General features: G+C 41.8%; 1 protein-coding gene across 1 annotated transcript in view; it reads left to right on the top strand.

The window, feature by feature from the left end:
• Positions 1-286: 286 nt before the first annotated feature.
• The window catches only part of GPN2 (GPN-loop GTPase 2), a 134,203-nt gene continuing 111,057 nt past the window's right edge, over positions 287-23,432 (top strand). The window contains exons 1-2 of the mRNA XM_078668655.1: positions 287-424; positions 11,724-12,168. Coding sequence (XP_078524781.1) covers positions 11,758-12,168 — 411 coding nt within the window. The 5' untranslated portion in view covers positions 287-424; positions 11,724-11,757. The remainder of the gene's footprint in view (positions 425-11,723; positions 12,169-23,432) is intronic.

The following is a 23,432-nucleotide window of genomic DNA, read 5'->3' as shown; positions in this document are numbered from 1 at the left end:
AAATAAAATAAAAAATAAAAATAAAAAATTAGCAGTATGCCCAAAATCACAGGATGTTTAAGTCTAGGCATCGCGCCCTACGTAATAGGAAATTCCCACCAAGAACTGTTAAATCTTAAGCGCTCTCTTTCTTATAGCTACACACATCAAAATACTAAACTGCGAGAGATGAAATAACTTTATTATGTCAGTTCCACCCATGTCGCTCAAAACTACGGATCACGACACCCCCGCCTCCCGCAAGTAACGTCAAATAAACGCCAGCCTTCAAGATGCACCGGAAGTGATCGTTTGTGGTGCAGGAATATGTGGCCCAGCCGCCCTTGAGCCGGTACTAGGAGCTGTGTGCCCATCCGCACAGTCGTGTGTTGCGGAGGTGTCGTTCGGATAGAATTACGCCTGGAGACCTGGTTGCGGCAGAAAGGTAAGGGCAGCGTAGCAGGGGCGTGGCAGTGCCCTATCAATGGGTTGGTGTCGTACAAGGGCTAATAATGCATTGTAGGGTCAAGTCTAAGACCAGCCACGAAAGGGTCCCGGCAGCAACAGTCTGGTACCTCCCGGGAGGTGAATCGTGATGGAGTAAGCCTGGTATAGCAGTCTAGGGTATGACAATGTGTGGGCAAATGTATGGTTGCTGCAGAAGCAAGTTGGCGAGACTCGCCACAGTGACGAAGTCAGTGTTAACATGTCAGGCTCAGGACATGGGGAACAAACAGCGAGGTCCCTCAGGAGCCCCTGCCTTGATAGAAGGCGAATGGCATGTCAGCCGAGGACGTCATTCATCATGGTAGTGACCTAGCATCGGTCAGATGGAGTGTGTAAGTCTCTCAGAGTAGGGGGCTGTCTCACTCTACGTGAGTGGCTCGCCAAAATATTTAGAGCCACTGCACACTTTTGTTGAACGACAAACTTTTGCGACCCACCTACCTGCAATAGACATGAGTAGGGACGATTTTTGAATGCAACTAAAAGGATCTTGCCGGGGGTGGGGAGCGCAGTGCATTGCCTTTTACAGACTGCACAGTTTGCATTGAAGCGGCCACAAATTGTGCACAGACATCCAGTTTCACTGATAAAACTATATACCACACAAATGTGAAAATTGGGTTTCTGTGAAAATGTACTATTTGAGCATCACCAACTAAAGTGTCTTGATTTGTTTAGATCTGATTAAAATCTCTGTTTTTAGCACACTTCAGAATCAAACAAAATTTGCTTAGTTTTTACTTTCCTTAAGGCTGAATGTATACAGTACATTTACAGGTATTTACATTTTGTGTTTTTGCATAAAACATCATCCTACAGCCTTTCATTTGACACTCCCTCTTCTCCATCAAGATTTTCACATCATTCACTTTAGAAACTCCTCTCACTCTGCAGTCAGTGAAAGAAAAGTAAACACCAATCCTATCTGAAAAGAATAAGCAGCAATTTATCTGAAGAGACAGCCTAACATTTGACACCTGTCTTTAGCAAATGTTACAAGATAAATACAGAATTTAGATGGATCTTTAATAATTTGTCAGACTTTACTGACCCACCATAAATCCGCTCGCGACCCACACTTTTCAAAATACTGCAGTGTGTTATCATAGACACCATTTCCATTATTAGATTGAGAACCAAATGCACTCTGGGTGTCTTGATCATAGTTTGCTCCCTTTCAGCTAATTAAACTATCAAAACTGATAGCAGAGATTTATAGGTTAAAGTCCCAAACTGGAAACTGTACCCGTAATGTAATTAAGTGCCTGTTCTGTAGGGCAAACAACGCAGGGGGTTAGGATCAATGAGCAAGCAAGAGTCCATAGTCTCTCCAAGCTCTATGTTCTGCAGCGAATTCCTAAGTGGCATGTTCAGGCATAGCCCAGGCTGTGGTGCCTGTTAGAGAGTAGTGATTGGTCATTTTTAAATTCAATCTGAACGTCCTGGCTGGCTGGCTGTGGCACAAACACTTGTGAACTATGTCAAGAGAAGAGAAACTTTAGATTTATAGCAGAGAATAGGGACCAATGTTTTGTACAACAGCACAGTGTACTGTTAGATCGCGAATGCCACACTTTTTTTCTCTTCTTTGCACTGACTTTTATGGATGTGGCCCATTGCAGAGTTTCCCCTAACTGTGCGTACACTTGGTCTACTTAGACCACTATGTATATATTTATTATTCTAGCCCAAATATTCAACAGTTAGAGGAGGTCCAAGCACTTTACTATATTTACAGGCATTTGAAAAATTTAGTCAACTGAAATTGGAATTGGATTTGGCAATCTTGTTTCAAATATTATTAAATTAGTTTTAACTGGAGCTTATTGTGTGGTTGGTGTACACAATCTAGAGCGTCATCAATGTATATGTTCAATTGCTTGCACCACTTTTCTAAAAGATTAAAGAAGCTTCAATTTTTCCAAAATCCATACTTCTATAATCTTGAAAACCTGTGCTTAAGATGGCTCAATAAATGTAAACAGTCAGTTTAACAACAAATGAAGTAACATTCTCAGTTTAAGGGAGCAGAGTAAGTGTGTAAGATAATTGCTCGGTGTGTTCCTAGAATGTATAATTTCAGAATTCAGAAAATACATTTATGGAAAGAGGAAGCTAATCTAATATAGGTGGTATAGAACCGCATAGTCTTGGCAGGCTTATGCAATTGAGGTTATTTTCTTGTATCTTTGGGCCTGTAATACATTTGAATAGCTGTAACCATATTGAGGGCCCCCAGAGATGGGCCGTTTTTAAGAAGGGTATTTAGGCATACTTGTCAGTTAAATACACATTGTTACATACGTATTGGGCTTCAATTTTATATAATTTAGTGAGGAGAAGATAGTGTTAGTTATATGGTCAGATTTACTGAAATTTCACGTTGATGTTGGTGCCGTTTTCCAATAACGGTTGTACCTCACAAGTGTCACCCACAAGGTTTATAAGATTTGAGAAACAAATTCCAGAGTAATATCATTGAAAGTGGATAATAAATATGTATCATTACTGTCTGGTTGCAAATACATATTGGGGCATGCTGAAAGCTTGGTTAGGAATGCATTTCTCCCATTGCTTACCATTGGTTTTGTAACTCACATTTGCTTGCTGTTTGCAAGGTTAATTTGTTTGAGGCTGTCCAGCATATCTTTGTCTTTTCCATGGAGCATAGCCTCTGCCACCTCTCTGGCTCCTTGTATTCTTCCACTAGTGCTTGCTTTCTGGGAAATCCTTTTTAGGTCTCACCTATGCAGCACGCACTCTCTGCATAGGAGGGCCTTTAGCCGTCGCCCGGCTCGTTTTTAAGCACACACTCGTGCTTGTGGCGGCATCCACCTTGCGGGAGCGAGCGGCATCGCGCATGCTAATTGGCTGTTGCTCGCTCCCGCAAGGCAGATGGTGCCACAAACACGAGTGTGCTTGAAATCAGCTGCATTAGTCATTCCCTCGTGCACGGCTCTCTCTCCTGAAACCAGCTGCTGTTACACTTTTAGCATTAGCTGTGACTTCCGCTCAGCCGACTACAAATCCTTTGAAATCCTCCATCAGAATTTGGTTTATTTACTCTGATGAGGCGTGACCGGCTCTGACTTCACTCCCGGGCGCATTTCTCCCTGACGTGCTCTGGTGGCAGCCGGCATAGTTCAGCGCACCTCCCCTCTTCGAACAAGTCTGTGACGCCCCCCCCCCCCCCGAGCTTCCCGCGCTTGCAAGTTTATACAGCGCCAACTCGACATCAGAGCGCTGTGCCCATTTTAAGGTTTAACTTTGGTAAGAAGTTATGTTTAGATTAACAGGCACTGTTTTGATGAACACCCTGCCCACGGCCACACATGCTGCCCGCCTTGCCAGCTTCCAGTGGCCTCACTTTGATAACACACCCTGAGACCTATCGCTAGGTGTATTCATTTTGAACTACAACGAACACAAAGAGTTGGAGGGTCTGTTGACCAACAGAGCTGAGTCTATAAGGTCTTGTATAGGAGACCACACCTTTGCATTGCACTAACCCAGACCTAGTGGTCACATGACACAAGCCTATGATCGATATCCTATCAGCCCACCCATTTGGCGGAGCCTCGTCATCTAGGACGTCTAACCAGGGTGGTGAGTCAAAGCCCAGGTGAATTGGCCAGACAACACACACTACTGGTTCATATTGTCAAAGTGTCCATGCCACAGAATGGTGCTGAAAAAGTGCAGTGCAAAATAAGGAGTGAAATAAGTGATGTTAAAATGACGGTCGAGGCAAAAGAAACATTTTTATTGATATTCACCAGGACGCCAGGTTAAAAAGAAGTGTAGAACAGTGTGAAAAAATCACTGTGATGCTTTTTCAGCACCATTCTGTGGCATGGACACTTTGACAATATGAACCACCCTGGTTAGACGTCCTACATGACGAGGCTCCGCCTAATGGGTGGGCTGATAGGATATCGATCATAGGCTTGTGTCATGTGACCACTAGGTCTGGGTTAGTGCAATGCAAAGGTGTGGTCTCCTATACAAGACCTTATAGACTCAGCTCTGTTGGTCAACAGACCCTCCAACTCTTTGTGTTCGTTGTAGTTTGATTGGGGGTATTGAGTTTGGATGGTCTATAAACATAGTCCCCTTGACCCTCCTTTAACTATTGTTTTTCGTATTCATTTTGAGCCAATCTGCTGCTGACTCTTCCATATGGAGTTATATTTAGATCTTAGTAAAGTATTTGCTGAAAAGTAAAGAAATAAGTACAGGAAAAGTCAGCATAGCAAAGAGCCTAATTAGTTCTACTGCGCCTGCCTAATTTTGAAAGTGTTTTTTGTTCAGAAGGATTAGATGGTTTAAATAGCTTGAATGTGTGTAATTGGGTATAATGTAAGCTCGATTGTCATATTTGCCTTTAGAAAAGTCAGACTAATCTCTTTTCAGTCGAGGCACATTATGGACGGTAAAATCAAAGTCTCTCCAGCCGCCCATGGTGGACAGTCTTACCATCACGCAGCCAAACCCTTCATTTCCAATTCTGCTCCTCTGGATGCTGCTGTTGCCTAAAATTTCATCACATCGCACAATTTTGTTCTGCTCCCAATTGTCCTGTTCTGAACTGGCTGTGCACCCAATGGTTATAATCTTCTTGACATTACTCCTCTGAAGTGTTGTCCAGGGAGCCAAAGCCAGTGACTTACTTCCGCTCAGCCGACTACGAATCCTTTGAAATCCTCCATCAGAATTTGGTTTATTTACTCTGAATCCTTTTCATCTGATTTTTGCACGTAATATTTTTTTCACCAACGTCTGCTACTCAGAAGTTGTCTGTACCGAATTCTGATCCTCAAAATGGGCACCTCTGAATTGTCATCTCTAAGGGGAACACAATGACATGCCTCCAGGGCAAAGAAGTCACATACCCGGAAGTTTGGGCCAAGATTATAGCTCATGTTTTTTAATGCAGCCTGTTCCTGTGGTTTCCCTTCCTCATTGGCAATTTTGGTTATCATCCCCATTTTTAACAAGCATTGGCATAGCCAATAAGTCTCGCCTTTGGGTCCTTATAAGTGTTTAGCCATGCAACAGTTGATGTTGTTGCACCAAGGATATTGTGCTGGATAACTAAACACTTATAAGGTCCCAAAGGCGAGACCTATTGGCTATGCCAATGCTTGTTTCTTTTTCTGTGGAGCAGCCCAGGAAAGTATATGTCTTTTCAGTTGTCTCTCTCATTTGCTAGTTCACAGCAGTTAACATAGTGCATCCCTGTGAAAAGATTTCCTGTCGCCTAGCTTTCCACTTGACTGATTATGTTTATCTCTGCCACCCATGCCATAGGTTATGCGCTATACAAATGTAATTTTTCATTTCATTTCATTTTTTCATTTCATTTCAGGTTCTGGTAGTAGGGCAGTCATGGATGCTGAAGTAAAATACCATGCTGCAGTTTAAAAGTAAATGACCAATAAAACGTCCTTTACATTTTGTTTTTGTTTTCACAATTGCTGCACATTCAAAGACCGAAGTAAAATCTTAGGCTCTGTCTTCCGAAAGAGCTTGGAGTTTACGTTACTTTCTGTAACTGCAAAGTGAGATGGATTTCCATACATTATCTTTTGGGTGCTTTATAGCTTTATCAGCAAAACTGTACGTCTGTGCACATGTGAAGGGAATTTCCGTCCAAAATGTGTTGTTTGTAACGGCAGTGCTCCAACACACCATGCATTCTCCATTCTATGACACTCATGGGCGGCTCCTCCGTTAAAGCAGAGGAGCGTCGCCCAGTAATAAAATGGCCCCAAAAGCCCTTAGTAGATGAAAAATAAAATTATAATAAAGTTAATTTATTACCATTTTATTTTTCATTCCCCTGTCCCGAACCGAGGGTCAGGATGGGGCGGGGCTTGCGCAGTGACAGCAGGATAGAGGGTGGACTACCTTGAGCACTTTTCAAAGTGCAAATGTCCTTTTGGCTGGCCATCACACATGCCCACTTTGAAAGCTCTAACCCAGCTGTCTTAAGACAGCTGAGTTAGAGCAAGTGCAAAGCTCCAGTGTCGTTGGGAGCAGCGAGAGAGGCCGATCCCTCCAATCCTGATGCTTTCTCATGCTGGTGAGAGAACACCACGATTGGTTAATGCAGTTGGCTGAGGCCTGCCTGAGCATTGGACTGCGATACTAAAGGGGAGGATAGACAGAGCGTTTGAGCAAATCAAACACTCACCCCCAGTCAACTGATCTGGGTTTAATCCATCATCATTCTTTAGCTCACTCCGCCACCCCAGTTCAGACATGGCCATATGCAAATCAGTCTGACCCTGTGCCTCATGGGAACAGTCCAGCCCAAACTGCCAAGCCATGTCTTCCCGGTACCGGAAAGAAGCATCCTGGGACCGGTTTCTGGCTAATCAGCCGTCATCAGCCAGACTCGCTTGAATCCAGTGGCAAAGTGAGCAAGGGACCCACATCTGGGCATACCATGCCAACTTAGGGCGTACAAAGCGATACCAAAGGGGTGATGGACGGAGCGTTTGAGCAAATCAAACACTCACCCCCAGTCAACTGATCTGAGCATTGGACTGCAGCAGGAGAGGACATTCTGTAAGGAGGATGATGTGTCGTCCGTGTAAGGTAAGTGTTTTTTTTTGTATTTTTTTTTTTTTGCGCGCGATAGTGCACTACCCACCACCTATTTGCCCGCCTTACCACTCCCGGTAGATGCCATCCGCTACTGATGCCACTCCACTCTTCGAAAAATCGACTACACTCTTTGCCCATCTACTCTACTCTAGGCCACTCTATGCCAAACCACTCTATGCCACTCTGGTCTACTCCAACAACTCTTTACTCCACAATACTCCACTCTACTCCACAACACTATACTTAAACTCTACGCCACATTACTTTACTCTATGCCACGCCACTCTGTTATATACTACTCCACTCTGACAACCTATTCTACGCTACTACACTCTACGACAGTGGTTCTTAACCTTTTGACTTCTCTGGACCCCTACATAATCATTACTGGCACCCAGGTACCCCCAATGACTTATTATTGAAATCCGGGAGCACCAGTGACTCATTATTCAATGCCGATGACCCGACCTAAGCATTTTCGATGATTTGAAACACAAAACAATACACAAAAAATACAAGCATTCATCAAAAATGTACACAAATGATGAAATATTTAATTTGCAAATAAGGTAAAAAAATCTAAATTTTAATTTTACTGGGAAGATTGGAGCTTATCTTAATTCAAATGAGGCCACTCATCATCCACAATATATTCTGTTTGCTGCTCTTGCACCGCTCCCACAAATCAATCTGAGGATAATATTTTTATTTTTAGCCTTGTTTCAAATTCCTTCACAATTCCTTCTTTAATCTGTTAATATAATTACATTTTCTAAGCAGTCACTGACCCCCAGTGGTTACCTTACCACAGGTTAAGAACCACTGCTCTACAACACTCTGCCACTCCACTCTATGCCATCCACACTTTGCTACTCCACTCTGCCATTCAACTCCACTCTACCCCAATCAGCTTCACTCTACGCTACCCTGTGTCACTCCAATCTACGCCACTTTACTCCTCTCCACACCACTCCCCCTCTACACCACTAGTCCACTCCATGCTACTCTGTGCCGCTTCATGCCACTTTAAAACACTCGACGCCACTCCACTCTACACCACCCCACTCTGACACTCTACTGTATGCCACTCTACTTCACTCCACTCTTTATTACTCTACTCCACTCCACGATTCGCCATTGTCATCCACACCACTAACTTTTAGCCATGCTGGTGTACAACATGGCTAAAACGCATTGGCAATGCCAATAGATCTGGCATAGTCAAGACCTATTGGCTTTGCCAATGCTTGTTTTGTGTGCAGCTTTCCCCTCTTTGAGAATTTAGCACAGCAAGATCACACTCCTGTTTTTTTTTAACCCCTTCGGTGCTCATGACGGAACGGTTCCGTCATGAGCGTCGGTTGGCCTCTGCTCATGATGGAACCGTTCCGTCATGGGTCCATAGGTTCTTTAGAACCTTCAGCACCGCAGCGGAATTCGCGCAGCACTGAAGGGGTTAAATGAGCTAGTATGCCATCAACCAATAATAATCCCTGAAAAAAATGGTTTTCTTGTGTCTTCTTTCCCCAAATTATGCAAAAATTTTCGAATAAGATGGTTTTTGGATGCTGCTCAAAGCCTTCTCAATCAGTGAGAATTTAGGTGTAAAATTGATTCCTCTTGCCAACTGGACTCTAAGTTGCCCCTGTTAATTTTCGTTCAACTTTTACAAGCATGTCTTTCAAAGTGCTCTGCATTGTACATTGTTGCACCTATAGAGTAACACACAAATTTGTGTCCAACCGCTATCTCTTAAATACTTAATTGTAGCACATATTGACCTGAATGGGGTAGAGCTCTCTGTAAATCATCATTAACTCTTTAGATAAGGTATATCCTCCCTAGTCACAGAAATGTTAGGAAAGACTAATATGTATTCTGAAATGTATATTCTAGATATCCATGCTCTAAAATTGATTTCTTTAAATCAAGTACTTTATTATTTTTATGAGGCAAGCACAGAACATTAAAATAATGAAGACTACCCTGCTGTCAGTGTGACACCCCTTCTTTTTTTTAAAAAGCAGGGCCCCTCGTACCATTTATGTCTTCTCACATCCTCATGGACTTGTTGCTGCTATTTTCTCTGCAATATGCGATAGGCTCCAAAATATGTCTACTGCTTGCCCACACTTCCTTTGCTGTTACTATATAGTTCCATGCCAGAAGAGTTCTTTTAGATATTTACTTGCTTTGCTGTTGTCCACTTAATTGCGTCTTGTCCTGTTCAGTTACTGGTCACCCCAACTACATGTACTTCACAAAAATTCTCCTTTCAGTCTGCGGAAATCCATAGTCGTCTACATGGACTCCTCTTTCCCATGTTTTTACTTTGGTATGATGCAGAGTAAATATAACTGAGGTGTAACTTCACCTGGGGTACTGAGTTAGTCCCTTTTTGCTGTGGTGAATGTATGGACTCATAATGTTTGCATGCATGCATGTAGTTGTACCTCATGTGAGAAAAAGCTATTAGTAACCTAAACATTTTCCATGACACTTGTATTCTAACAAATATGAAAGGAAAGCGCATCCTAAGCTTTGAAATACACTTTTCTTATAGTTTCATCCCATTCCCAGAGGGTAATCACTTAGGAGTTGTGCTAATCCTCACTGGTTCCCGAAATAGGTTGATTGTTTAGCGGTAAAGACAGAATGAGGGATGAGAGAGGGTCAAGGATATAGCGTGAAGAGAGATAAAAGGACAAAGACAAAAATAGGGAAAGGGCCAGAGGCAGTGACTTGGACAGTGGGCTGTATATGGGAAAGTAGAGATTGACATAGAGGGACTGGGGAAAAGAGGACAGGGACAAAGAGACACCAAGCAAGATGGACACATCCACAGGGAGGGACAGAGATAGATCAAAAGGGACAAAAAAAAAAGGGATAGCGATAGGAAGGGGACGCATAAACTGGGTAACGGGATCTGAGGGAGGAACAGACCGTGTCTGGGGAGATTGACAGGTGTATAGAAATTATTACGCTTGGGAATATAAATTATGAGAATGGTAACATAGGTTAGGTGCCTGCCCAATAAACAACTTCCTTTACCATTTATACCCTTGGTTTTATTTGCAAACTGGCAATAACTCTAGTATTGGAGATAATTAGATATTATGTCCATACGAAATCAAAGTTAATTTAATCATTATTATGTTTGAACAGTTATTGTAGAACTGACAATATCACATCTGAAACACTTCTGTAGGTGTTTTATTGGTAATTCCAAGTTTAAAAGACTCAAATTCCATCTTAAATGTATAATTCACTAATTCACAATAGAGTATCTATAACAAAAAAACAATCCTTGAAAATTAGGTCTTACTGAACAAACATTACGGTCAATCCAATGGGAAGAATTCTTCATGGTTGGCAACCGCAAATCAGCATTCCTAGACCATTGCGACATATATTGAACCAGTGGATTTGGGTAAACTAATATGCTTTTGGGCTGAAAAAGAAAATGACTGCTAATTTACAGAACATGGCGCTGATGAAGCAGACTGGTTAACAAAACATGTGTTCGCCGGTTTAATGATGGAATCTGGGTCTACCTGTGAAATTATGTTGGAATTAAAACATCTAGAGAAAACTTTCAGAGGCACATTTGTCCTTTCTACAAAATAACTGATAAAAAAAATAGTATAATAATGTATCCGGCTCATGGACTTAGTAAATAATCTAAGTAACTAGACCATGATGTCTGGCAATATTTTAGAGACACTTTTAAGTTCAGTAACACTCTGCGGGAGCAAGAAATATTGTTATTGGCAACACAGTACATCATCCCTCCTACGTACAACGCACAATTGATACTGTGCCACTCACTCTCTCTGGGAAATGTATTTCAGTGCTCAGATTGCCTTCATTTTTGGAAAGGAAATTCTGGGCTGATTTTCCAAGTACGCAGGCACCTCTACCACAATAGGTAGCATTCTAAATCATTGGGTCTCTCCTCAACTGCAACAGATATTTGTTACTATTTTAGGTGTATTTTTAATATGTGTTAGTCCTTTCTCATCTGTTTCTTGTTGTTTGGCAGATATGTTTGTGAGATCTCAGTGGTTTAAAATTGTGGTAGGTGAGAAAAATGCCCCTTATTATCCCACTCACACAAGATTATACAGATGGAAGGAGGGGTAAGGGTTTTGAAAAAGAAACCTCTTGCCTTTTCTAAAGTGTTGAGGAACATGTTTCGGTCCTTTGTTCTTTTGCCTATTGGTCACCAGTTGATGATCAGGACCTAAACTGACCCCTAGTTCTTACCAGCTGGTTATTCCCTACTCTGTGCGATATGGTGCTGTAGAAAATAAGAAAAGGAAACCGGTCCATTAGGGATATATAGGAGTGTCTTGTTCCTTATATATTTTCCTTTCGAAAGGCTGAGACCATAACACGCCACTTCCACCGCTGTCCAACACCCTTCTGTTTCTAGACACAGAGACCATCCACTTTAAGGAGGTGTACTGATGCCATCACCCTTAATTGCATTAAATGCAGCCACTTGAATTGAAAAATTATTCTGTGGACTAAGACCACACCCTAACAGGCCATCCACAATTGGATATGTGTCCATTCCAGCAAAAATTTAAGTGAAGTCTTATAAGATCATTTCTCTTTTTCAGGATTTGCTGCAAGTAATGAAGCATAGCAGCTGTGATGTCGCAAAAGTTGTTTACTACAACCTTCGGCCAGGTAGTGATTGGGCCACCTGGGTCTGGGAAGACCACCTACTGCCTGGCGATGCAGGAGTTCCTGACAAAGGTGGGGCGCAAGGTTGCTGTGGTGAACCTGGATCCAGCCAATGATGGGACTCCATATAAGTGCGCCATTGATATCTCTGAGCTGGTGACCCTTTCTGATGTGATGGACAGTTTGAAGCTTGGACCAAATGGTGGACTGATCTATTGCATGGAATTCTTAGAGGCCAACTTGGACTGGCTGCAGGAAAAGCTGATTGCATTGAAGGGGCATTACTTTCTGTTTGACTGCCCGGGGCAGGTGGAACTTTACACGCACCAGAGCTCTGTGAGAAACATCTTTGCACAACTGGCCAAGTGGAGCTTTCGGGTGCGTTGTTCAGGCTTTGTTGATTGGGTGGTTTATTGGCCTTTTCTGCTGGTGAATAAGGGAGGAGCATATGATCTTAAAGAGGAGACCTTTAAAAGAGACACCATGTTAATCAACACCATTTGTTGAGGACCCCAGCCCTTCCACCATGTGCATTGGTCATGAGTGCAGTTAGCATCTTCTGGAGAAACTGCAATAATTCCCTCTAATGAGTAAAAACAAAACAAGGTGCAAAGCATCTGTGTAGATCCCATCTTTATGCAGCAACAGAATGCAGATTAGCCTTATCACAGATTATCTTTGGTTCATTGTGCATAATTTAATTAATATGAAGTTTCTGTGTTCTGTAAGTCAGTTCATTTTCTTGGTTTCAAATACTTCTAATACCATACACCTATCTCAAGAACAACATGGCGACAGTATTTCTTTGGATACACATTTACAGGTTCTTTTGACTCATGTGCTGTTACCTCGATTTCTGAATATTATAAATGACACACATGATTCATTGCAGACAATGGGTAATTACTTTAGTAAACCACCTCTCAGGCACTCTGTTTGAATTATTCCCTTGTGCACACACAATGGTGCTTAGTCATAGTATACATTTATTGACTGCACAGTTCAAAAAGTCAAAATACATTTATTTGATATCCCTTCTCAGCAAAACAAGTTTTAAAATCATGGCATCTGTTAAACATAAACATACATGACCTACATATTAAAATTCTCTACAGTTAAAAGGACAACACACAAGGCAAGTAGCTCGCTGTTTTCCCCTTGCTTTCCTACCGCTCCTTCATATAATAAAACTGTTATATGCTCAAAACCTGCTGGAGGAGTCCATAAAGTACAAAGAGTGATCAAAATACCATTATTCCCTAGATAAATCCATAGACAATCACAAAGACTACCAGTGTTTGCTACGGAAATGTGCAAAACAGCCTAATAAGGTGTTTTTTAACCAGTAATTAAGCACTTCTCTTCATATTTATATCTAATCATTTCCTATGCTTAATACGTACTTTTATGTTCTCACATTTCATTATATAAACATAGTTCCAAGACACAGAGTATTACTCTCTCTATTTCAAGGAATCAGAAAAAACTTTTTACTCGGAAAGCTGTGCAAAATACATTTATGTGTAAAAGCAATTCTGGACTTGACTTGCAAAAAAGACAAGATGGCATTTCCCTTGGGGTATTTGTCTTTTCTCCCTTATTTATATTCCAGCGCATAAGACCCAATAAATCTTAGTTTCATCATCCACCATCCAAGCCTTCTTGTTTTACTACATTTCAAATAAGGTTGAAGATCTCCTCTAAAGTCTGTAAAAGACATATGTACAAGGTATTTCCTTGCCATACAGTCATCCTGAGCTTTTTGAGGGCAGCTGTTTTGGTTAACTCTTTCGTCTGCCTTTTACGGCATGTCATGAGGATCCAAATATTTTCCCGAAATAAAGCTTTGTGTAGTAGACACATTAATTTATCCAGTCACCATTTGTCTGGATTGGAGATACATTTTTAGAGTATATCTCAAGGATCCCACGTCTGAATTTACGAGACTAAGTCAATAATCAGTCAGTCGTTAAACATATCTGACCATGATGTTTGAGTCCTAACTTGAGTCTTAATGCACTGTTAGTAGTACACGTGGTATTCTCCTAAATATTGGTCTCCACTGTTTGAAGACATTTTGAGGCTGTCACGCCCAATATTCCACTACCATAGAGGAGTAGATTCACCACTTCCAAGTTATAGGTCTCTTTAAAAAAAAAAAAAAAAAAAAAATCACTAACTTGTGCCCCAATGAGTCCACTGTTTTTTGTGCTCTTGCCATCACCATAGCTCTCTGTTCCAAGCGGTCTACATGATTTTCAAATTTAAGATTCTTCACGAACACCATTCCTAGCCATAAATATTCATTTACTATTTCCAATTGTTTCCCTTTTAACCACCCTGACTGCTATGTCTTTTGAATTTAGTTTTTCTTCTGGGGGAGGGGGAATTTATTTTTTGTTTTTGAGACATTTATTTTAAGATCTTTTAAAAAACCATATTTCTCAAATGTATTTGCCTCTGTAACCCTACTGACGTCTTATCAATAAGAATAGTATTGTCTGCATTGAATATACACAGAACTATTTAATTTTCCCAAATTTGAGGGAAACAAATCAGCCAGAGATAAGATGCATGGAACGCCTGCCATACATATTGAGAGCAAGGTTGGCGCCAGAATACATTCCCAACTGAGCCTGTTAGGGGTAATAATTTTATTAGACAATGCCCAGCTGCTACACAACCCAGCTTGTGTCCTTGAGTCCTCGTATAGTTAAATGAGCAGCTTCAATAAGCTGGAAGGGATCCCCCAACTGGCCATTTTCTTCCAGAGGTGAGACAGATTAAGGTTGTCTAATGCAGTTTCAGGTCTATACACAAGACATAAAGAAGAAGTTTTGTTTTAAGTGCATACTCTTAAACTAATAGTTTTAAAACGATACAACCATCCGTAGCTGAGTAGCCTTTCCTAAGGCCAAGCTGCATTTTTGGGAGGGTGTACTCCATCTCAACCCTATCTTCTAGAGATCTTAGAAGGTTCTGACTTGGCATGCCCAATAATGTAATCATACGGTAGTTCCTTGGCAGTTCTCTTAAACCTTCTAAAAATTGGGATCCTAATACTGCCTTTCCAAGATGCTGGACTTTTCCTGACATTAATCACCTCTGTAAAAATGGGGTACGAGCCTGGGACCCCAAGTTTAAATTGAGTTTAAGTATATTGGCCAAAAGGCTGGCTGGTCCGTGGGCTCGTGATCTTTTAAAATTACATATATGTTCTTCAACTTCCTTGACTTTTGGTGTAGGCTTTATACATTTTGTGCTACTTTAGTATGTACGGTTACCGGGACCTTCAATAACCAGATACAACAGTCCCTCGTTCACCGAGGGACTGTTGTATCGACTTTGGAGAAGGCAATTAAGAGCCCCTCCCATTATCCGAAATGAATAGCTGTGCAAACTCTCGAAACATGTTTATTACGTCTGAAGCGGACCAATTCTGAGCTAGCCGCACTATTTTCACAAGCGGGCCACTCCTACTAGGAGCATTCTGCCAGTTCTCCAAACCTTTTAAAAGAAAAACTATTCCACGCACTCCATATACCGTTCTGCAGGTTGTAAAGACTGAGTGAAATACCTGCAATATCTCTCTCTAAAAGGAGCCGCTATATATGTGGAGAAGTGTGGCTCACTGGTTAGAGGAGGCAGACCTGGAAGCAGAGGTCAGCCCGGGACCAGGGTTCAATTCCCGGCTCGGCGGGGTCTTGAGTCCTAAAATGTCCATGGACTCGACAATTCTCGCTCCGGTGCCTACTCGATTCACGGGTTCACACTCTGCGACTCTGGGCAATAGCTTGCTTAATCTCCACAACGGCCCCTCGTGGCGGGATGCCTGGCTTTCACCTTGCGGATACCCTGCTGGGGTTATCTCACAGGGGAATACCAGGACGGGTTCCGTAAGCAAGCGCTTAGAAACCGCTTGGTGATTTGCGCTATATAAATTCCTGTACATGTACATATGCTGAGTATTAAGAATCTACATCTCTACCGTTCTAAATTACTTCATTTCCAAACGACAAATAATTAACTGGGAAGGATCCCTGAGGTAGGCAAAGCCGAAACGCGCGTAGTGTGTGTATATTAGACCGCCAGTTCAATGAAATGTTTATATTTGGGATGTGTTTAAGACATCAGGAAAAATTTCAATACGTACTACACTTGGATCAACTCGGTTTATATATTGTATTGTTGAGAGTAATCACAACAACATTGACTGCATTACTTTGTCAGAATTGTCATGTATATACACAATTGTCTCTTTTTTTGTAAATAATTATCTATTGATACAAAGAAATGTATTTTAAACAAATACATAAAAATGCTTCTATAAAACATTTACGAATGTTTTCTACAAGTAAATGATTGAACATCCAATCTTTGAATGTCACTGTTTAGTGTATGTTCACATAATTCTTTCTACCTTTGGTTTCTCTGCCCATACTAGCTAATGCCCACCGCCTCCCCTTAGGCTTCGCTTTTCAAATTGTAATTCTCCCTGTAGATAGGCATTTTTATAATTTATACAGGGGGCCCGTTCTTTCCCAAACCCACGCCCAAGGCTTTTTTTCAGAGCCTGCTGAACATCTTTAAAAATCCCCGAGACGGGACTTGAGTATTTAAATCCCCCACGAGGAGGGTTTGGCTGCTGGATATTTCAAAGTTATTTCTTCCAATAGCAGTATAAGATGCATTAATAATTTTGAATGAATATCATGCGTTGGTAAGAACGTGTTAACTGTCACTATTTTGTTTTCATTGTTATCTTGCAATGCAGTTATTCCTTGGTCCGGTTAACCCGAAGGTTCAACGGTTAAAAAACAACTATATTCCTTCAGTATACTCCTCCTTTTGAGATTTATATTTCTTCCGACAAGAACACTTAAACCACCTTCAGATCTCCCAAATTTGCTCTTAACGGCTTTTAAATTATACACCTAGTAGTCCTGAATCACTATATTTTCGATTTCCCTAGTTACTTGTAAAGCCTTTTGGTAGACAAAAGAGAACATGACACATTTCAGCATCATCATAAGTGTTGAAGGAGACAAAAAGACAAGAGGATGCAGAGCATACCACTTCCAAGAGTTACACAAGTGGGTGAGCAGGAGAAGTCCAACAATGCTCTGGGATATTCCTATCCAGCAATGTGTCTTATCATCTGGCTTTATATGTTTTTATCATTTCAGTACGTGAGTCAATTGCAGCTGCGATCCAATTCCAGTCATGCTCAGTTAACCAAGTGGCTACTGGGATTTTTGTTAATATACATTTTTATTGCCATTTAACATTCACGAAAATAATTGACTGACTAATGTAATATCATATTGTGGTACAAGTAAAACAAGCAGAACATCCCTCTTCCCCCAGCCATAATTTGGCAGAAATAGTGACATGACATATACTTTCAAATACTTCAACAGTTCTGAACAGGGAGTATACGTATACAATGTCATCTAAGACCTCCAGGCCCTCCACGGCCTCGTGCCCCTGCCTCTTCCACATTGTAGACTCCGTCTTAAGCAAGTCCACAATCACCCCCCCCCTCGCTCTTCCTTTTTTCAGTGGGGCCTCACATCTTGTGGCTCCAGCAACTCCGTAAGCATTGCTGCCCATGCCTGCTTATCATCAGTCAGTTTATTGTCCCTCCATATCTTACCCTGCCATATACTATAATCAATTCGCCACTAGTGACGGGCCTGGTGATGCCCACCTAATGGCAATCCTGATTTTTTTTCTGTCACTTATCCCAATAGTATGAACCACCTGCTAGGCCACTTTTTCTTACGAGTCTGAACCATTCCCAGTAGACACAGTGTAATATTCAGGTCAGTCATCCATCCTGATGCCTTTTCCAGCTTAGTCACCACTTCCCGTCAGTAGTCCGCAACCACAGCGCACCCCCACACCATGTGCAGAAAATCTGTGTCCGCCATGAAGCAGCAGGACGAGGACGACGACGAACTCCCAGGATAAAAAGCGTGTAGCAGTTTAGGGGCCATGTACACCTGGTGCATACAATTCTATAGGATGAGCTAGAACGGGTATTAGTAAACTTACCCATCACCCTCTCATTTACCGCCTGAGACTGTTAGATGCTCTCCCAGCACCTCGTGCCACCTACTCTGGATCGCCAGTGTGGGTGAACGAACATTCTCCTGCAGTGTCCTATACACCTGTGAAACCATCCACCTTGCACCCGCCAGATTAAGTAATGCCATCAGAGTCTGGGGAACTTGAGGTACCTCAGGAAACATGGGCCAGATACCCCTACCCTGGCTGCTATTTTAGTAAACTGTATAAAATGATCCGTCCCTAAGGTAAAGGTGACCATGGCGTCTGTCAAAGTGATAACCTGCCATTGGGGTATAAATCCTGCAGCGCCTCACATCCTCCCACCCTCCAATGCTCTACCGACATCAGCTGTGCAATATGCACAAAGGGCCTTATAGTCCAGATGCACAAATCCAGCACAAACTGAGCTCGTTTCAGCACCCTTCAGACCACTCGCTTCCAAATTTGGCAGACCTGCTCCATCACACACGGCATGTAACTGGGGACGCCAGTTGCTAGCTTTAGGCGTTCCGGCAGTGAGGATGCCCCATGTGTTCTTCCAAAAAACGCTTCTTCCAATTGCCCCTATTCCTGCCAGTGACTGCATGCTGCACTTGGGCGGCCGGAAAATAAAGCACCATACATGGCACTTCCATTCGATTTGAACCCCCCCCTAACCCACCCCCTGCTTTAGGTCCGTTTGAGTGTAGCAAGCCCAACCTGCTTCCTCCCCATGGCCTGGAGTAATTCTAGTATGACCCTGTCTAGCTCCTTAAATGTCTGCTTGTGTGCATCGTACAGTGCCCTGGAAAATATACAAACAGTATGGCAACTTGATCATCTTGACCTAGGCTATGTCAACCCATCAGGGATAGCTGGAAAGTGTTACAGAAACTCCCTGCCCATATTTAACCTATGGAATGATTCAGGATGCCTCTTCACTTGAATTCCGAGGTACCAAACTTTATTGGTCTCCCACTGCAGATCCAGCCTGGGAGCTGCATCAGTGGCACAGTTCATGAGGGCACCAAACATGAGCAGTTTCAACTTTACACGGTTCAACCAAAGGCCATATAAATCCCCGAATTCAGACGGGCTGCCCCTAATATTGGGACTGAATATACCCGCTGATGCAAATACACCTGAGCGTCATCCGCGTACAGAGAAACCACATGCATGTTTGAACCCACCATCGCACCCCAGCGTGCTACAGGGGTTTTTTCATCTCTTCTTGAATCCACCGCTCTGAGTCAGTTATGGTAATAACAGTTCTCTCCTGTATTGCCTGGTGCTGGTCTCTAGGTCTTGCATGTTCATTATTCACCAAGGTGCCTGGCCATTCTATGGCTATTGGGTTTCTTTATTTAGAATGATCACTAGATCGTTTTCCCTCAACTCTTCTATTTCAAAGCCTAGAATTTTTATTTTGTCCAATAACCATAAAACCTCATCTGCCACGATCCTTGAAGAATGTGACCACTACGTTGGGCCAATTTGATATTTGCTCACCACCTCGGGGAAGGGTACTAAAGCAATACATCTGGTGATATTTTAAAAAGTCTTGGAACAGCGCTAAAAATGTAAGAATTTTAGAGTGATTTAAAAAAAAGATTTTCCTTTGAGTCAGCAAGTATAGCCAGCAGTTGGAACCTCCCAGGGATATTTTGCCAATTTATTACCTTCTCAGTGGATTCCTCTTGTCCTAATAGGCAATCCTGTTCAGACTCATAAATTATATCTAGATCGTAACTGATAGGATTATATTTCTGATTAGAACCATTATTCAGGATCTAATTGAGCAAATCCAAGAAAGATCCTTCAGTTTACTTCTGAAGTATTCACAGGATTTATTTTAATCCGTTTACTTGGGCAAGTTCCTGCAATGAAATTGCATTTAGATTTTTTCAGCTTTGTTTTGAGTACTTGCATTAATCTGATTCCCAATAGACTTCGCTTTGTGATTTTGTTCATGTTCCTCTTCATTATTGTATTGCCAATAATGTTAAACATTTGCATCTTGTTTCTCTTCTTGGCGATTCTTTGCTTCCCTATTTTCTTGGGCTTTTTCCATCCTGAAGATTTCTTTTATTTTTTATTTTGGGAAACATATTTTTCCAATAGTAGGGTAGCCTGGTTTAAATTAACCGATGCCTTTACATTCTGCTGTGTTGTTAATTGGGGCTGAATTATTGTTACACTTTAATTTTTTTTCTAATTTTGTTTTAGGCTTTTGAGTGTCTGCTTCGATCACCTCATAGGTTGTCATGTCCTCACTCACCGCTCTCAGTGAATCTTTTAGGGTCTTTTTCATTATCAAGCATTTTGATGGTCCCTCTACCAGTTGCTCTAATTGTAACATTGGTCCCTCATTTTCTATTATTTTGGCACTGGCTGTTGCATTATTACCTTTGATACCTTTATCACCTTTCGTTTTTAAATCTGATAAGCTGTGTAGGAGTAATAAGGTAATATCTGCATTGTGATCAGTATCATTCACTAATTTAATTAATAGCTTCAAAATTGACACCAAAGTATTGTGAATAGATGACATCAATAATACTCCATCACTTAGATTGGTGTCAAGAGTTGTCAGACTGTCCCGTCCGGGCCCCTCTAAATCCCATCTTGTCCCTACAGAGGCTAAAGTTGTCTAAGATTCTGTCATATAAGGCAAAGAGATTCTTCTTTCCATCGGTTGAATCTTTTTATCCCATGAAGCATCTGGCCTGAAGCCAAAAGTGGAAACCTCCCATTAAAATGGGTCTGGAAGTTACCTGTACATTGCCCAATTCAAGTTCCCCAGATATCATTGAGCAAGTGGCATGCCAATACTTTGGTCAACATCTTCCCCTTTATTGATAATTTCCCAGACGGAGTTATATTCACTGATACCAGGATCAAAATGCACTCCAAGGGGCCCTGAGCTGACTATCCAATATGAATTGGAACCTTATGCTATAAGCTCCGAGTGACTATCTTTATGCAAATTATTTTGACCCCTGAAAGATGTACCACCCAAATCTTGGGCTTATGTCGATAGGCAAGGGGGGCTGGGGGTGGCAAATATTTTTAGATAAGCAATTGATGATGGGATTGTTGGTACTGTTAGTATTATTATGCTACAAACAAAAACTGACCAAATATAAACATTTGGTCATCCTTGAAAAAAGTACATTTTACAGCAGTCAAATTGAATCGGCGCACGATTCAGTCTTTATCAGGTTGTCACACATCTATCGGGACAAGACAAATCTGTCTCCGTAGATGCTACTCAAGATATGTGTGATTCTTTGGCAACTTATTTCCAAGGAAAAGTCTGTGCTATCTACTCACATTTTAAGACACAAACTACCACTGACCTCCTTTTACCACCCTCACTAACAGCTCTTCAAGACAGTCGTGAAACTGCTACCTCCGCTATTGACACCAAAACCATTAAGACGTTCCAGAATTTTAGCCAGGTATCCCCGGAACTGGTATCCCACCTTCTCACTACCATCAACTCTGGCTCCCCGGATGATCCTTGCCCTTCATCTCTATTCAAACTATCACCTGAGATTATTGGCTACAAGCTTACTGAGATCTTTAATGCTATGTTCAAATCAGGCGTAGTCCCTTCCATTTGGAAAAAAACTGTTATCAAACCTTTAATCAAAAAATGCACTCTCGATCTCACTAATGTCACCAGCTACAGGCCCATAGCCTGCCTCCCTTTTCCAGCTAAAATTGTGGAAAAAATCATGAACGCGCAGATCTCAGACTACATTTACCAAAACAACTGTTTAGATGACTCTCAATTCGGATTCAGGAGAGGGCATGGAACAGAAACCGCCCTAATTAAAGCTTCCGACGAAATCAGGATGATTTTAGATGGTGGGGGCGCGGCAGTTCTCATACTGCTAGACCTCTCTGCGGCCTTTGATACGGTTGATCATGTTACTTTGATCAACTGTGTCTCGGCAGTAGGAATATCACAATGTGCTATATCCCTTCTTTCCTCCTTCCTCGCTAATCGTATCTTTTGGCAAATTCAACTTGTCACTATTTATCTTGCCTTGTGGTGTTCCCCAGGGATCCTCGCTAAGTCCGATACTTTTTAACATCTATGTGTCTGACTTGGCGAGGATCATTAAATCGCATCACCTGGCTTTAACATCATACGCAGACGATACTCAACTGGTCCTGGCTATTAATAACAATGGACAGAAAATGGCCCGCAATTTCCAACTTGGAAATGCTTGCCATAAGTGAGTGTATGACTGAGAATTGCCTTAAACTAAACTCAGATAAAACATAGGTGATGGTCTTTGGCAATCTCTCTCCGGCCTGGTCTCCCACTCTGGTTGCCAAGGTCAGAAACCTGTGGGTCATTTTTGACAGTAAACTGTCATTTATGCATCATGCAAAATGGTTTCCTCCTCGTTCTTCACTATAAGAATAATTAGGAAACTTCTCCCCTACCTCCCTATCAACATGATTAAAACTCTAGTCAGCACTCTGGTGATGGCACGCATCGACTACTACAATGGACTCTTTGTTAACACCCAAGAAAGAGTATTGAACAAGCTGCAGTTGGTGCAGAATGCGGAAGCCAGACTGATTACAGGGACACCTAAGTTCAAACCAATTTCTAAAATCATCAGACCGCTCCATTGGCTGCCAGTAAGACACAGAACAAAATTCAAAGCCTTATGCATTGCTTTTAAAGCAATTCATGCGTCTGGACCGGCGTTTCTGAAACAATCTCTATGTCCTTACTGGCCGGCACGGTCTCTACGATCCTCCTCAGCAGGCCTCTTAGAGGTCCCAAAAACAAAGAAAGTATCATGGGGTGACAGATCTTTCATAATTACAACCATCAAACTTTGGAATAGCCTACGTTATCAAATAAAGATCAGCACATCCTTGTTAACATTTCGTAAGCAGCTAAAGACTTGGCTTTTCAATCAATAATCCTTGCCATACAGTTAGTGTATCCACAAGCGCCGAGACACCTACGGGTATTTGTGCGCTCAATTAATCTCCTAAATAAATAAATAAATTGTTGGCTTTGCTATTAGGATTTAGGTGTATCTTGCCTTGTATGGTTATCGTGTTTTTCTTGATCATTTTTTCCTCTCCAAGCAACCTTTGAGTTGTATGTGCTTTCGGTCTATCATTCTATGTTTCACAAGGGTTATAGGAGTTGGAGTTTTTGGCTGTCTATAATGTATCTACAGGGGCAAAGGTGTTAGAGATTTCCTGTACTTGAAGGTCCCCATCTGGTTTGGCAAAGACATCTAGCTTGCAGATAAGTCCAAACCTGTACTTGGCATGGTCCAGTCCCTCTGTATGTTTAAGGATTGGGGTTAGATAGTCTCTTATAGAGACTTTTCGCCCAGCGTTTTTTTTTGTTCCTGAGCAATTCATACCGTCCAAAAGCATCTTTTTCATTTAAAAAAAATCAAAACATTTTTATTGTTTTGTCCACATAGTAAAATACATAACTAGCATGTCATCATCAAGCAGCGTCCCCGTTCTCCCAACCCCACATCCCCTCCATTTTCGTCCGCTTGCAATGTCCCAACAACATATTACGAATGTTCTCTTCA

The sequence above is a fragment of the Lissotriton helveticus genome, chromosome 12, assembly GCF_964261635.1.
Source record: "Lissotriton helveticus chromosome 12, aLisHel1.1, whole genome shotgun sequence".
NCBI lineage: Eukaryota > Metazoa > Chordata > Amphibia > Caudata > Salamandridae > Lissotriton > Lissotriton helveticus.
The sequence above is the reverse complement of the archived record's forward strand: the minus strand, read 5'-3'. Positions and strand labels throughout refer to the sequence as shown.